The sequence below is a fragment of the Phodopus roborovskii genome, unplaced genomic scaffold (assembly GCF_943737965.1).
Source record: "Phodopus roborovskii unplaced genomic scaffold, PHOROB, whole genome shotgun sequence".
Lineage (NCBI taxonomy): Eukaryota > Metazoa > Chordata > Mammalia > Rodentia > Cricetidae > Phodopus > Phodopus roborovskii.
In genome coordinates, this window is record NW_026126418.1 from 67,158,265 (window position 1) to 67,178,775 (window position 20,511).

Here is a 20,511-nt window from a genome sequence, read left to right on the forward strand (position 1 = left end):
GACACCTGCCAGCTGGAGGCTGCCTGGGCTATGAGCACACCAGAAACCTGGGTCTCTGGGAGTGTGGAGATGCTCCTTGACTGGAGAAGGGTGGAGCCATGAGGGAGGCTGTGCACTTCCTGATGTGTTCTGGCTGACGCCACAGGCCAGCCAGTCCTCCCACAGGACAGCCCTTGCTGGTCTACTCTCTGATTGGCCCAGCAAGGAATAGAACAGAGGGAAGCAGAAGTGCTCTGGGAACACAGGAACCCTCCCTGTCTACCCATAAACCCAGGACTAGGGGCCTGGAGGACAGAGAATCAAACATCTGGCACTGTGGATGGCTGGTCCAAGGCCCTTCTGCATCCAGGCTTCTGAAAGCTGCTTTTCTAGCATGGCATTGTGTCTCATACCCTCATCTATCAACCAGGAACAGTGGTACAGGATAGGTGCAGCAGGACATGGTCAGAACTACAGGGTAAAGGGTTTAGCCACAACCCTGAGCTCACAGGCTCTAGCCACACCAAAGCTGGCAGCCCACAGTGTGGCACTCAGTAGAGATATGGTGCCCCAATCACCTTCATATCCATCATTACAGCATTCCCACCCTGTGCTCCCCTCTCTCCCAGGCCATGGGGTCAACTCAGAGCTAATCTAGGAGTTGCAGAGCCAGTCTAGGCACCAGGACAAAGCTTGATCAAAATCCACAGGCTATAGGCAGTGCTACTATGTGCTACAGCCTCTACTTCAGGGTGGCCCTTCGAGTCAGCCTGAGATGGGTGTGGGGACCTGCCAGCCCTGCCCAGTCACTGTAGCTGTTTGACAGGTGCTGCTACCTGGCCTCCTGGATTGAGTTGAGGCAAAAGCTCCCGGTGCTGTTGTGGGACGGGTAGGAAGCTTACACAGAGCAGAGCCCCAGCTGGTCCCTCCCTTTGCAGCTTTCTACCCTTCTGCTGGCTCCTGTGTGGACAGTGGCCCACAATTTCTAGAAGCAGACAGTAGGAGTCCTCTTTGGCCTTTGGGAGCCATACTGCTAGAGACTGTGCTTTGCCTGGGTTTTCAGGAGGGCAGAGGGGTTCATGGTGTTGCAGTCACTCCAGGAAAGTCAGCACCAGGCCTATCAAGGCTCTGTCCCCAAATAGTAAAAATACAGATCATGGTGTCTTTTTAAAGAGTTAATACAAATGCCAAAATGCCAAGTCTTCAGCCATAGAACTGACATAGAAATCAATAGCACAAAGACACCTGAAAAACTCAGAATACTCCAGAATGAAGGAATCTAATGTGGAGGTTAGAGGGAGCCACTAAAAAAGACTGGATCCTGGATGCATAATATGCCTGATTAGCAGGCAACCAAACACAGCTGGTGGTTTGTGAGTGATGAGCCACCTGCTGGGTTGAAGGGTGACCACCTGTTTGTTGACAGCTGGTACAAGCATGAAGACCAGGTTGGTCACATTTACCCTTCTTCTCTGAGTTGGAAATTTCCCACAACAAAGGATAAAACCCATGTAAGAACCAAATTCTGGAGAACAAAGGGGTCTGGGACTCCCAGAAAACTTGGTATCATAATAGTGACTAAGAAAAGGGAGAGGCAAGCCCCAGTTGGGCCTTGGTTCCATGCCAAAGACATACCTACCATCGTGAGGGGAGCTGCTGTTGTGGTAGATGCTGGTTCTAGAGACCTTGCCTAGGGGGGCACAGGACAACTGACATTCTCATGAAGTAGGAAGAAGAGCTGTTTCTTCATTCTCTCTGCTTTCTGGTGAACTACTGGGTCTAGGGGCTGCATGGGCAGCCAAGGGTGTGGGAGGCTCTCAGGACTGGCAGACAACCACATCCCTAGATGCTGGTGGGTACCCAGTACCAGAAGACAAAACCACAAAAGGCTATGCATTGCTTTTAAAGTAAAAAATAGACATTTCCTTTATTATTATATGTGGATTTGCATTTTGTAGCACTTAAGCCTGTGATCACATGGCCACTGGCATCAGAGTTCCCGTTGCTTGTTGCAGACAGGTTAGTCTGCAGGTCTGTAGCTTCCTGGCCTCTGCTTCCTCTTGCAGAGGGCTGTGGACTTCTGGTCAGGACTGGGCTCTGCCTCCTGCCTGGTGTAAGAGTGGGTTTCTGGACCTCTTGAGTCCTTGTCCTGAAATATAGGAGTACTCTCGATAGTGTTCCTACCCAGCAGGTCCCAAGCACCAAGATAGACGCCACAGATGGCACTGCTGAAGGGCACTGCGATATGAGGGCAGGCAGCACGATTTGTGGTGGCTTCACAAGCCAGCTAGAACGTCCTGAATACCTATTCTCCATGGTTCCATTGCCTTCCTTGCTTACACTGACCTGAGCCCAAGGACTCAGAAATGAAAGCAAGGTACAGTCTGGGGTCTGTGGTCAGAGAGATCACAAACAGGTAACTATACTGACGGGCTGCATGGGGTCAACACCCGAGACCTACATGGAGTCAGCAGTTAGAGGGGTGCTTCTGAGGAGCTTCCTGGGGAGGGAGGAGATAAAACTCAGGCCTGGGGAATAGTGCCAAGGACCAAAGCCGCACTGGGCAGCAAGGGGCTTCAGGAAGAAAGGACGGAGGACCAGGGGAACTAAGCATCCCAAAAGCACCTCTAGAAGCCTTGTCCTGTCCACATAAGTCAAACTTCAGGCTTGATACCACTATCCGCACCTCAGCTTAGCTGTTCCCAGAGCAGGTAGAAGAAGCCCATGCTCTGGACTGTGCCTCTTCCTAGTTGCTGGGTGGCAGCCTCCACAGGAACTCACCTTGCTGCTCATAGCAGCCTCCGTTTCCGGGAATGCCGAGCATGCCGAGTCCTGAGCACATCAAGGTCATCTGAAACATCCAGGTGGGAGGCGGCAGAATCCTCACCAGGACCTGGAGCTCTCTGAAATAAAAGGCCAGGCCAGGTTAGATAAGAGTGACAGGACAAACCCCACTACCACCCCAGTCCTAATACATGCGTCCCTAGGACATGCTAGCAATGCCTCTCCAGCACAGGCACGTGAGACCATGTAGGGCCTAGCTTTTTGCCCCTTGGGTAGGGTCTCCAACCATTAGACAATCCCATGGTAACCACTGTTCTACTCTGAGGTGCAGACTAATGGAGACAGAGATGATACTATATCCCGGAGATTCCCAGGTCACCCTGGAACTATGGTAGCACCACCAGGAATGGAGTAACAGCTGTGTGAAGGTTCCATATATCTAACCCTTGCAGGGAAAGAGGCCTGGTAGGGCTCCCTGGGAGCAGTCAGGGAGGGAAATGGATCCACACATTCCTACAGGAACAGACTGTCTTACCAGGCCAGCTCTCTGAGAGAGAGATGCCTGGGAGTAACTACTTTACCCATGAGAACATGAATAAGGGCAACTACTACCTCCACTGTACCCACAGCCACCTGTCCCCCCTCTCCCAGGATCATGTGTCAGGGCTGCCTCTCTACTGTGTGTTTGGGTATGTGGCATGTACATGGGGTGGGACTATGTCATAGTAGAAGGCTGCCTCCCTCTTCTGCTACAGCCAGCCCGGGAGAGGCAACTTCTGCTAAGAAGTCCTTTCTTTCCCAACCGGGCAGACTGGAGAAGCTTCCTCCTCCTTTAGAAACCCACAGAATGCTCCCTTGCATAACGTCCACCTGCCTAGCTCACCACTCCCAGCAAGCCAGACACCCAGGCAGGCAACAGCATCCTTACTTGTTCATGGTCTGTAGCTGCTGGGCTTGCTTGTGTCCTGCAAGCCAGACAGTCCAACTGCCGGGTCCTATCCTTGAGTTCCAGGTCACCACAGAGGTCTTCACCGTCACTTTCAGAACCAGCAGCCATGGCTGGTGACAGGGTGGTGGGGACATTGTTGGGTGGCAGAGTGGCCAGGAGTGCAGGAAGTGAGAAGACAGCCAGGAAACGTGTCTTTAGCAGGAGGTAGGCTGGGTTGTCCCGGAGCTGCCTCTGTACCAGCCCCAAGGAAGTTTGTAGGGCTCCAGCCTTGGACTCAGGTTGGGACCCAGCTGCCTGGCTGGCCACCAGAGAGGAAGCCTTGCGCTCCAAGTCCTTTTTATGGAGGAGGAGGCTGGACAATGCTCGCAAGCTGCACAGGGAAGGGGGCTGATAGGGCATCCTGCTCCCTAGTGGGGGCACACAAGCACCTTGGCACCCCTTCAGCCATGTCAGCGTGGCTGCCTCACTTTCCTGGGAAAGCAGACTTAAGTCCAAGGCCTTCTTTTCGGCTCCAGATGTGGTTGGTATTTCCTGGTCCTGAGGACCTTTGGGCTCTGCATCTGTACTGGCTGGAAGCTGTCCCAGGCAAGCAGGAGTCGTGGCAGGGGAAGGTCTCTGTTTCGCTGGTGGTCCTATTGTGTCAGGGTTCATCACTGACTGGGGGAGGCCCACCACAGCCGGCACTGGGACAGAGAGCAGCTTCTGAGTTGTGAGTACCCAGTTGATAGGCAGGCTGGCTTTGGCTGCCTGGGGCTGCCCACTTGCCTGTGAGCCAAGAACTGGTGGTAGACTGAGGGGCTGCACAGGCAGCTGAGTGGGGCTGGGGGCTGCTGGGAGAAGGGGCAGGACCTTGGGCAGGCCCTGCTTCTGGGATATGACAGAGGCCTGAGACTGTCCAAGAATACTCAGAGGGCATCCTGTGGGGATCTGCCTGGGAGCTAGGGCCAGGCTCCTAAAAGCAACAGGGGCTGGAATGTGGGTCTCTGTATGGGAAGGACTTAGGGGAATGGTTTGCTGGGTGGGGGGCTGCTTGTCTGTGGTTGATATCCCAGCCACCTGCCAGGAGCCAGGAGGACTTGAACTGACCATCACTGGGGCCACAGGGACAGAGAGTTCTACACTGGATGTCACAGGGCCTGCTACTGGGGAGCCCTGGGGGGCTGGAAGCAGAGGGGACTGGAGGATCACAGGTGAGGAGATCAGCAACTGGCTGTTGATGGCAGTGAGGGCCTCAGTGGCCTTCTTAGCACGGGACTCCCGGAGCCGCTTCTCCCGAAGCAGCTCAGATACAGTCTTGGGCTTTGGCCGGAGGCCACCTGGGGCTGCCACAGGAACTTGGAAGGAGGTAGCTTCAGTCCTGCAGGATCCCAGCCGTGGACGCCCTTTGTGGCTATCTCTCTTTGTAGTTTGCTGACCTGGCATGCTTGGGAGGAGGCAGCCTAGAACAAGAGACAACTAGCTTGACGAGAACTTCAGGATCTACGGCCAGGGACTCCAGCAAGCCCATGTGTGAAGCTTTAGCTTACCTCATGGGCCCCCAACACAAGACACTCTGTTCACAGAGAGGGTAGCATGCCAGTCTACATCTAACAAGTTGTGAGAACCTGGCTCCTAAACCTCTAGCGTCCTCAAAACCAGGGCTGCTGGGCTCCCCCCCCTCCCCATGTGACACAACACAGTGCCTCAAACCCTCAGTGGCTGCCCAAAGTTGAAAGCCCAAGAAGTAGTCCCAGGCCCTTCTACACTATTCTCAGGGTCACTAGCTGTGCTGAGGCTGTGGCTCAAATGCATTGCATTTCCCACCATAAGAGAGAAAGATGTGGCAGATGGTACCTGTGCTGTTCTTGGCACTGGAGAATGCCTGTGAATAGAGGAGAGTCAGCCTGTAGAATCTTTGCTGGATCCCATTGGTTCTTCCCACTACCACCCACTCCAACTTTGGGGGCCTTCCCATCTGCACTGAGCACAGGGGTCCTGGGAAAGGACAGCAGCTGCTGGTGTAGTCTTCCAGCAAAGCTCCACTAATGGCTACCTGGCCAGAGCTTGTCAAGTCATTATTGGACAGTGTGGGGCTCATGGCCTATGGGCACCAGAGTTCTATTTTGGTTCACTGTCTCCTAAAGTGACAGGGCTCCAGGGTGAAGTCTCCCCCTAACAAAACTCATGAGTTTGGTTCCTAGAACAGATGGTATTAGTGACTTGCAGAGACCAGGCCTTGCAGATGGCCAGCCTACCCATAGCCTACCTTGTTCCTGCCTCAGACTCTAATCAGGCCTCCTGTGGGGTAGCTCACACAGACACCTCCCTAGAGAAGGTATGGTAAGAGTTGTTCTGAGGGAGAGCCAACTTTTCTATGGAAATGCCTGGGAACTGCCCCTCTGAGGAAGGGTTGGCACTAAATCTGGGCCACTATGGGGGAAGAGATGGGGTGGAGGATGGGCAATATTTGTTCTATGATTTTTGAAATAAGGTCTCATTATGTAGCCTTGGCTGGCCTAAAACTTGCTATGTAGACCAGGTTGGCTCTGAACTCACCCAAATTCACCTGTTTCTGCCCTCTGAGTGCTGGGATTAAAGGAGTATGCCCCCATACCCAGTGTGACCTTCTTGTTCCCAGTGTCTGTTACCTGCAAATGTGGTTGGGGGCTCTGGGTGCCAGGCTGGAGCAGTACAGGTGGCACAGGTGGCTGGGCCTTCCTCTCTCGGACCACCTCCATGCAGCCTGCAGTATCAATCTGCAATAGCTGAGAGACCAGAGAATAAGACCCTCCCTGCTCCACCCCACACTGGGCCAGGCCCAGCGATGGTCAAGGAGATGGAAAGTTGGCCTGACTATGGCTGTTCCTGGAGTAGACCCAAACTCCTCAAGCCTCTGACTGTCTGGGGAGGTCAGGACAGCTTTACAGCCTCCAGCCTGGACTTGGGCTCTGTGCATGCTTCTTCCCCAGAACAGAACAAAGCAGACAGTAGTCTGCTGGCAGCTTACCTGAATAAGCAGTGTGAACACTGGAGTGCTGGTCAGGCGGGCACACTCTAATTGCGTTCTGACACTGTCAGCTAGAGAACAAGGGCAAAGCACAAAGTGACTCCAGTTTTGAAGTTCCCCAAGACAGTCTGGGGCAGAGCAGCCTCGGTGCTCTACATTACTTCAAAGAGCAGAAGGTGGAGCCCCCCCCCCCCAAGCCTCTCACCACCACCCCAAACCCAGCTGGACTCCTTCATGGCTTTGCCTCTCCAAAGAACCCCAATCAGGCCATTCCCCTACAGCTCACTGCTCACTCCCACCCTAGCCCTGGAAAGCTCCCAAAAGAACCCTGCGCAGTACCTTGAGTTTGCACTATTGCAGGTCTCCTAGAAGCTTGTGTGCAGGACAGGTTGATGTCACCCACCCAGGGTATCACAGCCAGCAAAAGCCTGTGCTTAAGGAGCCTGCGGTGCAGAGCCTGTCGCTTACGTCTCAGCTTATTCTGGAAAGTTCCATGCCACAGCCGCCGCAGATGGGGCCCAGCCACATTATCACCAGGGTCAGACTCTGAGTGTGAATTAGGTAGGGGTGGCTGCCTCGGTCTGTCCTTCACCAGTGTGTGGCTCTGGGTGGCTGGGCGGGTCCTGATCAACTTCAGCATTTTCTCTAGGGGCACATTCATCACATGCTGCACATGAAAAGACACTGTAAGACTCAGGACCTGGTGCAGATGTAACAGCTCTTTGTGAATACCACTTGCTATTTGGGAAAATACTCTGTGGTAAGGCAAGTATGTGGTCTTCAGGTAGGGCCTGGCTTAGCTCCCTCTCTAAGGGATGATCTGGCCCATATGGCAGGCAGGCAGGCAGGCAGGCAGGCAGGACCATAGCTGAGCTTACTGTACCAGTCTTCCAGAAACCCCCTGGGTAGGGCAGTCTATGCAGCCCACAAAGCTGCTATAGCCACGGCCAGAACTGTGTCCTGCCCTGGCCCCAACTCTGAGGACAGGGAGGGGACCAGACAAATTGGAGACACTTGCACAGGGACACCTCCTGGACTCAGCAGTTGGAGGTGGGGAACTGCCCATTCAGGTGTGTCCTGAAACAGATGTCCTTACAGCCTTTAAAGCAAATGACTTGGAGACAATGGAGGGTGCACTGTAAAGGCCACAGATACTGCACAACTCTGGCCAGGTCAGAAACCAAACTACCAAACTGTCTGGAGTGCCAGCATTGGGGACCACTAAGAGCACTGAGCACCTACTACTCCCCTTTCTCACACTCTAGGGTGCACTGGGACCCACCTAGCTGGCTGGATCCCCCTTACTTGTTATGTAAGTGTAGGAACTAGACTTCTCTTAGAACAGTGCTGTGGGTCTCATAGGGCATCTGCACCTGGCTTGTCTGAGGAGTGGAGACAGTGGTGGAACCTTCCTTGTGGTGACTTTGAGTGGTGTCAAGAGTGCAGGAGACAGCACGGTATGCTGGGTAGCACCCTGCCCCTTCTCTCTGTGGCTGGCTGGTGATGGGCTTGGTAGGAACCCACAGGTCAATGTCTGGCACTCGGTGCTGTTGAGGAACCAGTGCTCTGCCATTCTCCACAGGCTCTTCCAGCTCATCTGAGTCTTCGTTGCTGCTGCTGCTGCTGCTGCTGCTGCTGCCGCCGCCATAGCCCTCACTGTCGCTGCTGTCACTGCTGCTGCTAGAGCTCCACTGGCTACTATGACGGGGCCTCACCCTCCTCCTGCGGAGATGCTGCTTCTTCTGAGGGGAGGAAAGGGCTGTGTCAGGTCTCAGCTACCCAGGCTTGCTGGTGACAAGCAAGTAGGCTAGCCTTAAAGAAGTTCCAGGAATGAAAAGCTCCTGGGGCTGCTACTGAGGTGTGGTCTCCCTCTGCCCTGGGCCTCCTAAAAAAGGGCATGTAAGGGTCAGAACCTGTGCACTCCCCTCTCCACAACCACTACACCTTATCTTGCCTAAGCACTCACAAAGGTTATGGGCCTTCTACCTGAGCTTGAGCAAAACATATACAGAGAAAGCAAACAAATGTCTTACCCTGGCCATTATTTTCCACTTGCTCAGACACTGGGAGCCTGACCGATGGGGCAGTTCAGAAGCTATTCTTGCCCAGTGACCTGCAACAAACAAACAAACAAACAAACAACCACAATTCAGCCTCTAGGATTGAGGCTAAGTCATTAGGATAGTCTTCCCTCATGTGCTTGGCCAGAACAGCTGTGTTTGGCAGCATCTGTATCTCAGGACTGACCAACCCCTTGAGAAGTTCTGGCATACACAGGTAGGAAAGGAAAGTCACTCCAGGCCCTGGTGCCTCTGCTGTACCAAGGCTCTAAAGAGAGAATGTTAATGCTTTGTTCCTAGTGCTGCAGAGGGACACCTGTAGGTCGCACTTATGGGGAAGTGTGACAACAGGTGACAAAATCCGTTGTATTTCGCATGTCCCAGAATTATAGTTAGCTTTTTTCTGAGCTGGTACCACCAGTGTCAGCAAGATTTAGTTACAAACACTCTACTGCCCTGTAGTAAATAAAAAACTGGGAAATACTGGGCTGGAGAGAGGACTCAGAGTTTAAGAGTACTGGCTACTCTTCCAGAGGTCCTGAGTTCAATTCTCAGCAATCACATGGTGGCTCACAACCATCTATAATGAGATCTGGTTCCGCCTTCTGTCATGCAGGCAGAACACTCTACATAATAAATACATCTTTTTTAAAAATTAGGAAATACTGAAAACACTAGTCACAAAAGATTTGACTGAACATCCCAGAGCCTCCTCTGCACAAAACACCAAGGCAGCCACTGAAGCAGGACCAGAGTAGCACAACTGTGGCCATGTTAGGTGACACAATGACTGCAGGTGCATGTATGTGCACATGAACGTGGAGGCCAGGGGCAAATATTGGGTAATGCTCCTCAATGCTCTCCACCTTGTGGTTTGTATTTGTGTATGTTGCGTGTGTATGCCAGGATTAAAGGTTTGTACCACTTTGTCTGGCTTCCCAATTTCCTAGAGTGAATATCCACTCACTTGTAATGGAGAGCATGGGGCTGGAGCTTGGAGGCATGCTTGCCTAGCCAGAATAAGGTTGTGGATTCCATCCCCCGCACCAGCAGTAAAACAAAAGAGCATTTGCAATTGGGGAGACACACACCCACTTGTCAAGAATGAGCATGAGGCAGAAGCTGGTATCAGGACAGCAGCCTGAGATCTGAAAAAATGCAGGTCTCCAGATGGACTGTAAGAATTCACAGTATGCTTGGAGTCAGCGGCAACAGAAAGGACAGTTCCCAACAACTCACCAACACCATACTTTTCTATTAACTGCATCAGCTGTTGTTCTTCTTTTGCATTCCATCGTCCCTTCTTCAGGCTAAAATGTAATCTTCTGATGTAGCTGAAAATGGTATGGAACAGATGGAGTGTGAGACTCCTCCAGTGCCTTCCCCAATGATTTCTTAGAGCCACACCATAAGCATATAAATAAATAAATAAATAAATAAAAATAAAGACAAGCTGGACTTGATCAAACATTTAAAAAAAATTTATACTTTAGGGCAGTGGTTCTCAACCTTCCTAATGCTGTGACCCTTTGATACAGTTCTTCATAGTGTAGTGACTCCCAACCATAAAATTACTTTCATTGCTACTTCATAACTGTAATTTTGCTACTGTTATGAATTATAATGTAAATATCTATGTTTTCCAATGGTCTTAGGTGATCCCTGTGAAGGAGTCATTCAACCTCCAAAGGGGTAACAACCCACAGGTTGAGAACCACTGCTTTGAAGGCTTTGGTAAAGAAAGGAGAAACAAGCCATAGACTGGCACTCCATGCAAATCCTGTATTTGACAGGTACTTGCATCTGGAACACATAAACTCTCACAAGCCAGTAATGCAAAGACAAGTAATTTAAACCAGACAAGGGACTTAACAGATGTTTCTCCAAAGAGATGTACGTATGTAAGAAACCAGTAGGCACAAGCAAGTAGGCTCAGCAGTTAGCTTCTGTGAGAGTTCACTTCACGGTCACTTGGAGGGGTGCGGTCAGTCACAAGCAGAAACAGTGACAGAAGGGACAAATGCCAGGGGTGAATGTAGAAAGCCTGAACCCTTACATGCTGCTTGTGGGAGCACAAAATAATAGGCACACTTTGCACAAAGTCTGGCAGCTTCACAAAAAGGCAAACACAAGAGTCATTGACCCAGGGACATTTCTGAGAGAAATAAGCACGCCTTGATAAATATTTGTCCAAATGGTCAAAATGTTCAAGGCTTGTGTACCTTTTATCCAATGTATGGAAACATAGCATCTATCAGAATGCTCTTCCTTGCAAATGCCAGGACTCCAAATTTGTAACCTCAATTTCTTATTGACAATGAACAATGTTCTATAAACATTCTTATTGAGTACAAGAGTTCCTGCTTGGGACATGAGTTTTGCAGGTAGACTACACTATCCTGCATAATGCTGCCTCATAGGTCTGGTTTCTCCAGAAGCTGTGCTCTGCTCCTCAGGAACCTGATTTGTTTTTTGTTTAACAGCTGCCCATACCCCTACATGGATGAAATACTTCACCGTGGTTCTGACTTGCATCCTGCAATTAGTGACTGAGCATCTTTTCATGGGCTTTTTTGGTTACTTGAGCATGTCTGGAGACAAGTCTGTTGACCTTTGTCTATTTGAATGGAATTCTGTGGGGTTGCTGAGTATAGATTGTAGAGTGATTTACATTAACAAGGTAAAGTGAAGTATATCTGAACAAACCACTGAAAGAAACTAGGAAGAAGAGGAGAAAACCCTAGTAACCTGATGGGGACCTTCTCACCAAAATGTGGGAGGATATCTGCATTTGACACCTTGTGAACAACAGAAATACGAGAGTCCTGTTTCCCAACAGTGCCAACCCTAGTATGCAAAGCTCCTGTGGACACAGTACTTTTGGGATGCTGTCACCCAGCCTGCCTATAGAAGTGTGACTCAAGCAAGTCGCTCCTTCAAGCCAGTGCGGGCAACTCACCGGTCTCTGCACTGGGCATCGCTCCTACCTGGTACCTCTTCCCGGATTTTAAACCAGTCCTGCGCCCCATACTTGGCAACAGCTTGAAGCAACTTCTGCAGGAAAGAAGCGAACAGACAATGCCTCCACGGGATAGCTATATCTTCCCCACCCTGAGGTCTGTTAGCTTAAGAAGGGCATATGACTGTACTAAGGACAGCCAGGCAAACTTCCTGGGTAGAGTTTTCTCTGGATGCCAGACTTACAGCATCTTCTTCTGGTGTCCAGGATCCTCTTTTCAGGCTAGGATCCAAGCTCTTGGTCCAACGGTAGATCAGTTGCATGGAGTCTCTTCCTTCCATGAAGTAGACAACTGGGGACAGAGAAGACTGGGACTCATGCATCTGATGCAGGCAATAAGCAGGGACAGAGGGGCCTCCCAGAAGCTACAGAGGAGTTACTCTGGTCATCAGGAACTTCTTTCCCCCTCCCACCTCTCCCTAGTACAGATGTGAACTCTTCTACAAGTCTCTGCTTCTAGGCACCCAAGGCCTCAGGCCACTAGGGCTTGGAAGGGACTGGAAGATGCCTTTTGGTGTGGTGGGCTTACTCTTGCGGTATGGAATATGGTTCCCAACACGCATCTCCTGGACCAGTTGGGTGAGCATGTGGTCTTCCTCTTCTGTCCACTCTTTGCGTTTCAGGGCTTTGTTGTACTGCTGGAATTTCTGCAGGCACTGGAAGGCACTGCGGCTTGTCTTCCCAAGTCCAAACAGAAACAAATGGGCATCACTGGGCTTCACCCTGCACAGGCAGAGATACCCAGGACAGCCTCCCAAGGGCCTCGAGATAGGTGGGCCTGAAGCACAGGCAGCACTCTATACAACAGAGCTCTCCTCTTCATAGGAACAGCTCGGAGAGGGTTCTGAGGGCTTACAAAAGAAAACCATGGGCTACACTGTGAGCTCCTTGCCAGCCTGGACTACAGAGTGAGACCCTATCTTAACAACAAACAAGAAAAATCCTTATGACAGCTAACGCAGATGTTCAAACTACATTGCCAATTCCCTGGGGGATGGAAGGAGATGCTGTGGGAACACCTCTCACAGAATCCCTCTAGCTCTGAAGCTCTAAGGCAGGCTATTTAGAGCCTCTGATAGGCAGGGATGAGGAACATACCTCAAGAAGGGGCACCCAACAGATAAGCCACAGCCACGTGAAACTGCTGCTGCACGTGCCCCATCACTCATCCATCCCCTCATGGAAAGGCTTTTCTAGTAGACTCACTACCTGAGTCAGCTTTCCAGTCACAGGACTTTCGGGGCTGGATGTGGTAGGTGCTCAGCTATGGTTTGCTCCTAGGCCTTTTCCCACAACAAATAAAAAGCAAAGAAAATGCAGTAAATGGTCACATTTTCACCAGACAAGATGAAATTTAAAGTTAAAAAGAAGATAAAAGGGCCAAATGATTTCTTTCTTTGGTTTTTCAAGACAGGGTTTCTTTATGTAGGCTTGGCTGTCCTGGCACTCGCTCTGTAGACCAGGTTGGCCTTGAACTCACTAAGATCCTCCTGCCTCTATCTCCAGAGCGGTGGGATTAAAGGCGTGCACCACAGCCTGGCTCAAATAACTTTCTTTAAAAAAAACCATACAGCATGAGACTGAGCTCCACCCCAAACCCAGAAGCCCATGTCCTCCCAGACTTCCAAGGTCCGCAGGTCTTGGTCCTTACCCCTAGCTCTTCTGCAACCAAATGCCACTCCAGGTGGCCATGTGTGGCAGCAATGGCTTTCAGTCGCTCTACCTCCTCTGTGCTCCAGTCTTGCTTATTGATGCTTGGGTGCTCAGAACTCTGCCAGAACTTCTGGATCTCGTCTGCACTGCGGCCTCCTTCAAACTGCACTCACAAGAAAGAACAAGCCTTCAGAGGGGCTGCTGATGCCAAGCATATCAATGACATAGCTCCTGGCTGGGCTGTCACTGCCAGTCAGGGGCTTCTGTGACCATTAAAGCAAGTGGACCCATTTGTGTAGCCAAAAGGCACTGAAGACTGTTCATCTCAGGAAGGGTACCTTATTAGTTGGGAAGGGTGCCTTTTAGTCCTTCTCGACTTACAATACTGCTAGGCATACTTGACTGGAGAGTTTATAGTGGGTTAAGGCACAAGGGAAGGTGAGGCTTTACCACCTAGTTCTCATCCACACTTGGCTTAGATGCCCTGCTGTAGTTGTGGGTGCCCAGGCCTGCCTGACTTACATTAATGTTGGAAATCTTTTCCCAGTCGTGGTTGTCCAGTCGATTCCCCAGCAAAGCTTCCTCTGGGAGCTGGCTAAAGGAAAAAAGAAGGGGCTGGTATCATGCGAGGCTAGCAGCTCTTCCCTGGACCCACAGGCCCCAGCTTACTTGATGTCCTGAATCTCTTTCTCTGCTTCCTTAATCTGCTTCTCTAGGGCCTGCCTCTCCAAGTCGCTGGAGACTCGGCTCTGTTTCTCATGTAAGTACTCAAGCCTGCAAGGTAGGTAGGTAGAGTGGAAGAGCTGTGGATGAGATGCACGATGTAAGCCAAGGCCCTGTTCTCTGAACTGCTCTTGTGCAAGTCTCATGGCTCAGTGTTGGAAAACCTGCACAGGAACGTGCTTTCTCTCTTGCCTTGGTCCCTTACCACAAAGGAGGCCCTGGTACCACCTCTGGGGGCACCCCTACCATCAGAATAGCACCATGTAGGGCAGGAGTTGCTAGGTTGTTTGCAGAGGCAGATGGGAGGTATTTGCATCTCAAAGCCTGGATTCTCTGCCAATCTCAGCTTCCAGGACACAGACATCTCAGGCAAGCCCGACAGTTCTGCAGCTACTGCTTTAGCAAATCACAAACAGAAGGGGTTGGGAGGAAGAGCTAGCTCTCTCACACTTCAGGAAAACCATCACTTTCACCATCAGTATTGAGCACACAAGTTCAGAGGTGACTTGTACCCCATGATCCACTTCTAAGAGACACATCTGTTCTGGTTACTCTATCTTTAACTTTGTCAGCATCATGTGGCCACTTGGCTGGCCCTTTTTATCAGACACAGCTGACACTGCCACATGCCTGTTTCCAGCCACTTATCAATACAATAACGCCCTTCATTTTGTGCTCACATCGGGTACTGCATGATGCCCTTTGGTCATGTGATACGTACCCATCAACACACTCATAAAGCTGGCTTCACAGACAGGCCCAGAAACCCAGAAAAGAGAAAGTCGAGAAACTGCCTATAGCATGTAGCTAAACATGGACGCTCCCTCTGATCCCGTGCTCCACATTTGGCCACAATGCTGGGCCACCTTCTTCAGAGCAAAGGACAGACATTGACATCAGAGTGCAGGAAGGGCAGCAGGAGAACGAAAAGACAGAGCCTGCCACCATGAACCTCCCCAGCCCCACAGGCGCTTGGCTTTCATGTGTGGGGAAGACCATGATGGCCTGTTTCCGGACTTACTTCAGCATCTTGGGCTGAAGCAGGCGTTGCAAGCGATCACTCACTACAGACTTCCTGAGCAAAGATTTCTCCCAGTGCTTCCCTGAAGTGGAAGAAACAGTGATGTCATGTCATGACACCTTGCCTGCTCCATGGACACACGTGTCCCCTGAATCCTCCCTACAATCCTAGCCCACCTCCTCTTGCTTCCTGCTCCAGAAAGGCAGTGGCTACCTCTCTGGATGCCAGTAGGGCAGCCAGCCAGAACACCTTCTGGCCCATGATTCCACCCTCCACCCAAAGCCTAGCTCAGAGTATTCTTTCAGGGTTAGGTGTTCTGAGAATAACTAGAGTTGGGAAGGGCTGTGTGTGGCTCAGCCTGCATCAGCTCAGCACTGGAAAGGCAAAGGGTCAAGTGGTCAGTCCCAGTGATCAAGGCCTGCAGGAGCACATGAAGCCACAATTGGGACAGGCCTAAGAACTACAGCACATGCCTAGGAGAGGAGAGGCCAGGCTGTGGGAATGGCCTCTGTGGTTTCTATGTTGGTGGATGGATGCCCACCCAAAAGCCTGTCTCTTACACTTGGTCACCAAGAGCTGTTCAAAGGCCTTGATTCCCTGGGCAGCCTTCTCTCGTGTGTCTTCATTGGCAGGAGGCCCCTGTCAAGAGTGTACAGTGTCAGGACATGGCACACCAACCACACTCACCATCCAAGGTCCCCATAGAGACTCAGAATCTCCCCTCCAGTCTCCTTACATGCTGTTCACATGGAGGGCCAGGCCAAGACATCTGTATTACAAGTTACTGCTGAGTGAAAAACCTTGGGCTTGACCCATCCAGCACAAGGAAGTAGCCAGAGACTCTATGAAGCTGACAGACACGTGAGGCCATCAGTACTTTCAGGTCTATACTATTGACTTGCTAAATGCCGTGACTCTTTTCAGGGAAACACACCCCAGAGGGCAATGTCAGTTGGAGGCTCTGACCTTCATTAAAGGATGAGGCAGTTTTAAGGAGGATAGAAAATGTTAATCCAAAGACCCAAGGGAACTTGTGAACACTCACAAGAGGCTGTGGAGAAGATAGCCCCTTTCTGCCAGGACATTCAGCCAGCTGTTGAAAGAGAGGTCTTTACTACTTACCATTCCAGTAACCTTGTCCTTGAAGTATGGCTTCATGAAGTGGCCTATGTACATGTATGAGGGCAAACTTTTGCCGTCCTTCACCTTGGGACATTTGGTCCCAGACAGATCAAACATGATCTCCTCCTGGAACAAAAGCAAGGCCATCAGTGAGCAAGTAGAGGAAGAGGGAAGGTGGTAGGTGAACAGATCCACTCTGAGCCCTGTCCTATGGGATGCTGAGGGTCAGGAGAGCTTATACAGGCCTTGAGTAGGTTATTTTACCTGCTGCTCCTGGTTCTGGGCTAGCAGCTGGCTGACCTCTGCCAGCTTCTCCTGGATCACCTCCTGGTAGACCATATTTAGTTGCAGACAGGTCTCAGGGTCTTCAGGAAGAGCTTTGTCTTTGGGATCCTCCTCATCATTGCTGGCCTCACTCCACCTTTCTTCTTCCTGGTTAGGAGCCAGAAATGGCAAATGAAGAGATAGCGACATCCTCCTTGTTGCCACACTGAAGCTCAAGCCCACAAGGGTCACTGATGTGGCTATGGCTACCAGTCTGTTAAAAGGGTTACTTCCATCAATAACTTTAGTTTTGATAAGAATTTGTGTTCAGGGGTGCAGCTCAGTGGCAGAGTGTGAGCCTAGTATGAATGATCCCCTGGGTCCCATTCCTAGTACCAAATATATACATATTGAGTCTTATTTCCACAATAGATGGGCATTAGTTGTAGAAAAACTACCAGGGGTGCAAACCAAGCCCTCTTGGACCAGTTTGGAAGGTGGTAGCAGATATGACCCAGAAGCCCAGCCTAGTAAGGAACAATTACCAAGACGGGGGCACCAGCAGTTTCTAAGTCCTCATCAGGCAGGAAATCTATAAGAAACACAAGCACACGGTGTTAGAGTGGGAGTCCTCACAACAGGGTACCCACTGGAGGTTACCCACTAAGCTCAGGAAAGAAATCCTGGTGTCTGGGCCATGGATACTACTCAAGCTGACAGACTGAACTGAGCCCTCCCCTCCCACCAGGACGACACGGTTGCCTAGAAGGTCCCAGGCCAAAGGGCAGTAGAGGCAGGTATGCACATGCAGACTTAAGAGCTAAAGATTGAGGGAATAGAAGAAACTTTCTTGCTTTGGTAAAAGCAGAAGACAGTTTGGGCAAGGAACAGAGTATAGCCACAGAATAGTCCACAGCCTAATATAGCTAAAGGGCACATACAGCTACCTGCTCTAGCCATGCCATCTTAGGCCAAGTACATGGGCTCACCTGTTTCAGAGTCTGAACTGAGACTGGATTCAGAGATCTCCAAATGGGTGCTGGAGGATCCAGGATACAAAATCCTTTCGAGCTCCTCAATCTCCTGTGTTATTTTCTCTCTCTCAGCGTCTATGTCCATGGCTTCAACCTGCCTTCACAGTGTTATGAAACATGAGAAACAGTATACCTGGACCTCAACTTCTTTTAGATACACACTTGCTGGAGATGGCAAGAGCCTGTTCAAAAGCTGAAAACGGGCTATCCAGATGGAGACTCAGGCTCAAGATCAGCTTGGGGATGCCCTGAGATTAAGTTCCTACAAGCTGACACTTTTATACCCAGGAACTCCTGTTCTTAACTCAACACCTGTCATAAACACCTGAAAATGATCCTGCCTTCCTTGAGGTACCATCAGCATAGATTAAAAACACCAACCACCGGGAGCTGGTCACCATGTGCAAAAATTACAGAGCAAAAGACACTCAGCCCTTGTGATCTAAACCTTGACCACAGCTGTAGGTAGCCTGTCTGGAGACTTTGCTTGCTCTGTGACCTATCTTTTCAGAACAGCAACTGGCACATGGTGCTGCCTGACACTGAGCAAGTATTTACTAAAGCACAAAGGAGCCTTTCTCTTGGAAACACTAAGCAAAATCCAAGAGAGAAGGAAATTGGGGAGAGAAGAGTGAAAGACTTATAGAAATCTCAGGGGTGTGAGATGGCTTACCAGGTAAAGGTACTTGCCACCAAGTTCAGTCCCAGGAACAACACGGTGGAGAGGCCCAACTCCAGGTTTTCCACGGACACCTCCCCACACATATACAAATAAGTATATAAACACATATAATAACGATAGAAGGTTGGGTGGTAAAGTTGGGCATAGTGGCCCACACCTTTAATCCCAGCACTCTGGAGGCAGAGGCATGTGGATGGATCTCTAAGTTTGAGGCCAGCTTGGTCTACAGAATGAGTTTCAGGAAAGCCAGGGCTACAGAGAAACCTTGTCTGGGGGGTTGGAGAGATGGCTCAATGGTGAAGTGCACTGGCTACTCTTTCAGAGGTCCTCAGTTCAATTCCCAACAACCACATGGGAATGTGATGCTCTCTTCTGGCATAAAGGCTTACATGCAGACAGCACAGGGAGGGAGAGATGAGTTCTTTTTCTTTCTTTCTTTCTTTTTTTTTTTCAAGACAGGGTTTCTCTGTATTTATTGATTTGGAGCCTGTCCTGAAACTCGCTCTGTAGACCAGACTGGCTCGAACTTACAGAGACCCGCCTGCCTCTGCCACTGCCTCTGCATCCCGAGTGCTGGGATTAAAGGCGTGCGCCATCAACGCCAGGCAAGATGCCTTACTTCTAACCAAGCATGCTTAGTCTGTCAGGTCTGCAGACGTAGTAAAAACCACTACCCCTGGACCCCTGGCCTCCAGCGATAAGACGTGTATTTTGAGGCGTCAGGAATTCCATCTCCCCGCATTGCGTTGTCCATGTAAAGGAAGAAAAAGGTCACATGTTCAAGTCCCAAATTGGGAGCCACAGGCCGCCTTCACTGACATCAGAGGAGCCTTTCTGCCAGTCTCTTCTAAGGGCATAATCTGATTCCGTGAAAGGCAGGTGAGGGTCCATGCACTCTCCATGTGTAGACTCGATTAGCCAGGTGCCGCGGAGCATAACCGGGAAGAGCAGCGGCTCGAAGCACACAGCACTGTGCAAACCTGCTGTGTCTCACCGGATGCTAGACCTCGGCTGGGCTTGGGATGCGGGCTTTCCGTTCCGGCAAGGTCGTGGCCATGCCGGGCCTTGGTTTCCTCACGCTGCCTGCCTCGACCCTCCTGTACATTAGCTGCAGCCCACCTGTCCTCACCTGCTAGGCCGCTCTGCACACTCCACAGCCTGTTCCGTCACCCAGGCGACTACACGCACATCACGCTTCTGGCGGCCACGGACCTCAGTAGCTCATACCGGAAGTCCCGCCCAAGACCGCAACGCAGAGCATGCTGGACAGCTGCTGGGGCGGGGCCCTAGTCAGCAGCTCAGCTTCCTCCAAGGTCTGTGGGAGTTGTAGGTTTCGTTCTTGGTATCCTAGTTCGGGTGAATGGTCAGTGAGTGTCGCCAAGAACTGTCCCGCAATTGGCGACCCCAGAGCCTATAGCCTTGGACCGCCTAGCTGGAAACATTCATTTATTCAGGAACATTCTGCCTGTCCTGTCTTTAGAGGCTAACACATCAACAGGGCTGGATACATGAGTGGCAGGAGCATAGCAAAGGCTTAAGGCACAAGGCTGGTGAAAATCTGGCTCAGTGACCTGTCAGTTGTGGGAAAGGCCCTGGCTTCACGGTGTACTGAATAGAAGCCAGCTGCCCACACTGCTGGGAGCGGGGACAGGGTGCCATTGTTAACCACAAAGAACTAGTTATGAAAGCTGGCGGTACAACCCTTGAATCCAGCACTTAGAAGAGGCAGGCAGATCTCTTTGAGTTCAAGTCCAGCCTGGTCTGCACACAAATTCCAGGACTATGTAGACCCTTTCTGAAACAAAACAAGGCAGAGTCATGTGCAAGCCTGGCCAAGCGTTGGGATTGGTCAGAGTGAGTCTGGGGCATTAAAGCAGACCTATTGGTTTTTAATCTTCTGTGTACAAGGATCTGTTAGTGCATGGGGAGTCTGGTATAAACAGGCAAATTTCACTACCATACCTGTAACTTTTATTTTTTTGAGTCGGGCTATGTAGAGCAGGTTGACAGAGATCATTCCGCCTTTGCTCCATGATGCTATGAGTAAAGGCATGCACCACCATGCCTTGTGGTGCTTGTAATCTATGAACACTGCACATAAACTATGAAAATAATGTTTATGCAGTTGTGTAGCTCCCATCTCACAGTGGTAAGGGCTGGCAGAAGCCTGCTCTGGATGGCAATTCTGCCTCAAGCCCTGTGGGCAAAGGGAACATTGCTGGGGTCTCCCTACAA

General features: G+C 50.8%; 1 protein-coding gene across 2 annotated transcripts; it reads right to left on the reverse strand.

The window, feature by feature from the left end:
• Nucleotides 1-1,760: 1,760 nt before the first annotated feature.
• Snapc4 (small nuclear RNA activating complex polypeptide 4) lies at nucleotides 1,761-19,515 on the reverse strand. Of its 2 annotated transcripts, none has more exons than XM_051184891.1 (23): nucleotides 19,406-19,515; nucleotides 17,550-17,688; nucleotides 17,106-17,152; nucleotides 16,561-16,728; nucleotides 16,297-16,422; nucleotides 15,735-15,813; nucleotides 15,175-15,256; nucleotides 14,100-14,204; nucleotides 13,953-14,025; nucleotides 13,429-13,593; nucleotides 12,307-12,454; nucleotides 11,963-12,069; nucleotides 11,718-11,812; nucleotides 9,998-10,092; nucleotides 8,732-8,811; nucleotides 8,072-8,440; nucleotides 7,038-7,365; nucleotides 6,699-6,769; nucleotides 6,340-6,456; nucleotides 5,546-5,573; nucleotides 3,692-5,151; nucleotides 2,761-2,882; nucleotides 1,761-2,128 (listed from the first exon to the last, which is right to left on the reverse strand). In XM_051184891.1, exons 2-22 carry the CDS (start codon nucleotides 17,677-17,679, stop codon nucleotides 2,769-2,771), a joined length of 3,987 nt encoding a protein of 1,328 aa, XP_051040848.1. In that variant the 5' UTR covers nucleotides 17,680-17,688; nucleotides 19,406-19,515; the 3' UTR covers nucleotides 1,761-2,128; nucleotides 2,761-2,768. The 2 variants fall into 2 exon arrangements, with proteins under 2 accessions (XP_051040848.1, XP_051040847.1); XM_051184890.1 differs by having other exon boundaries at nucleotides 17,550-17,692; nucleotides 19,406-19,513.
• Between the last annotated feature and the right edge of the window lie 996 nt (nucleotides 19,516-20,511).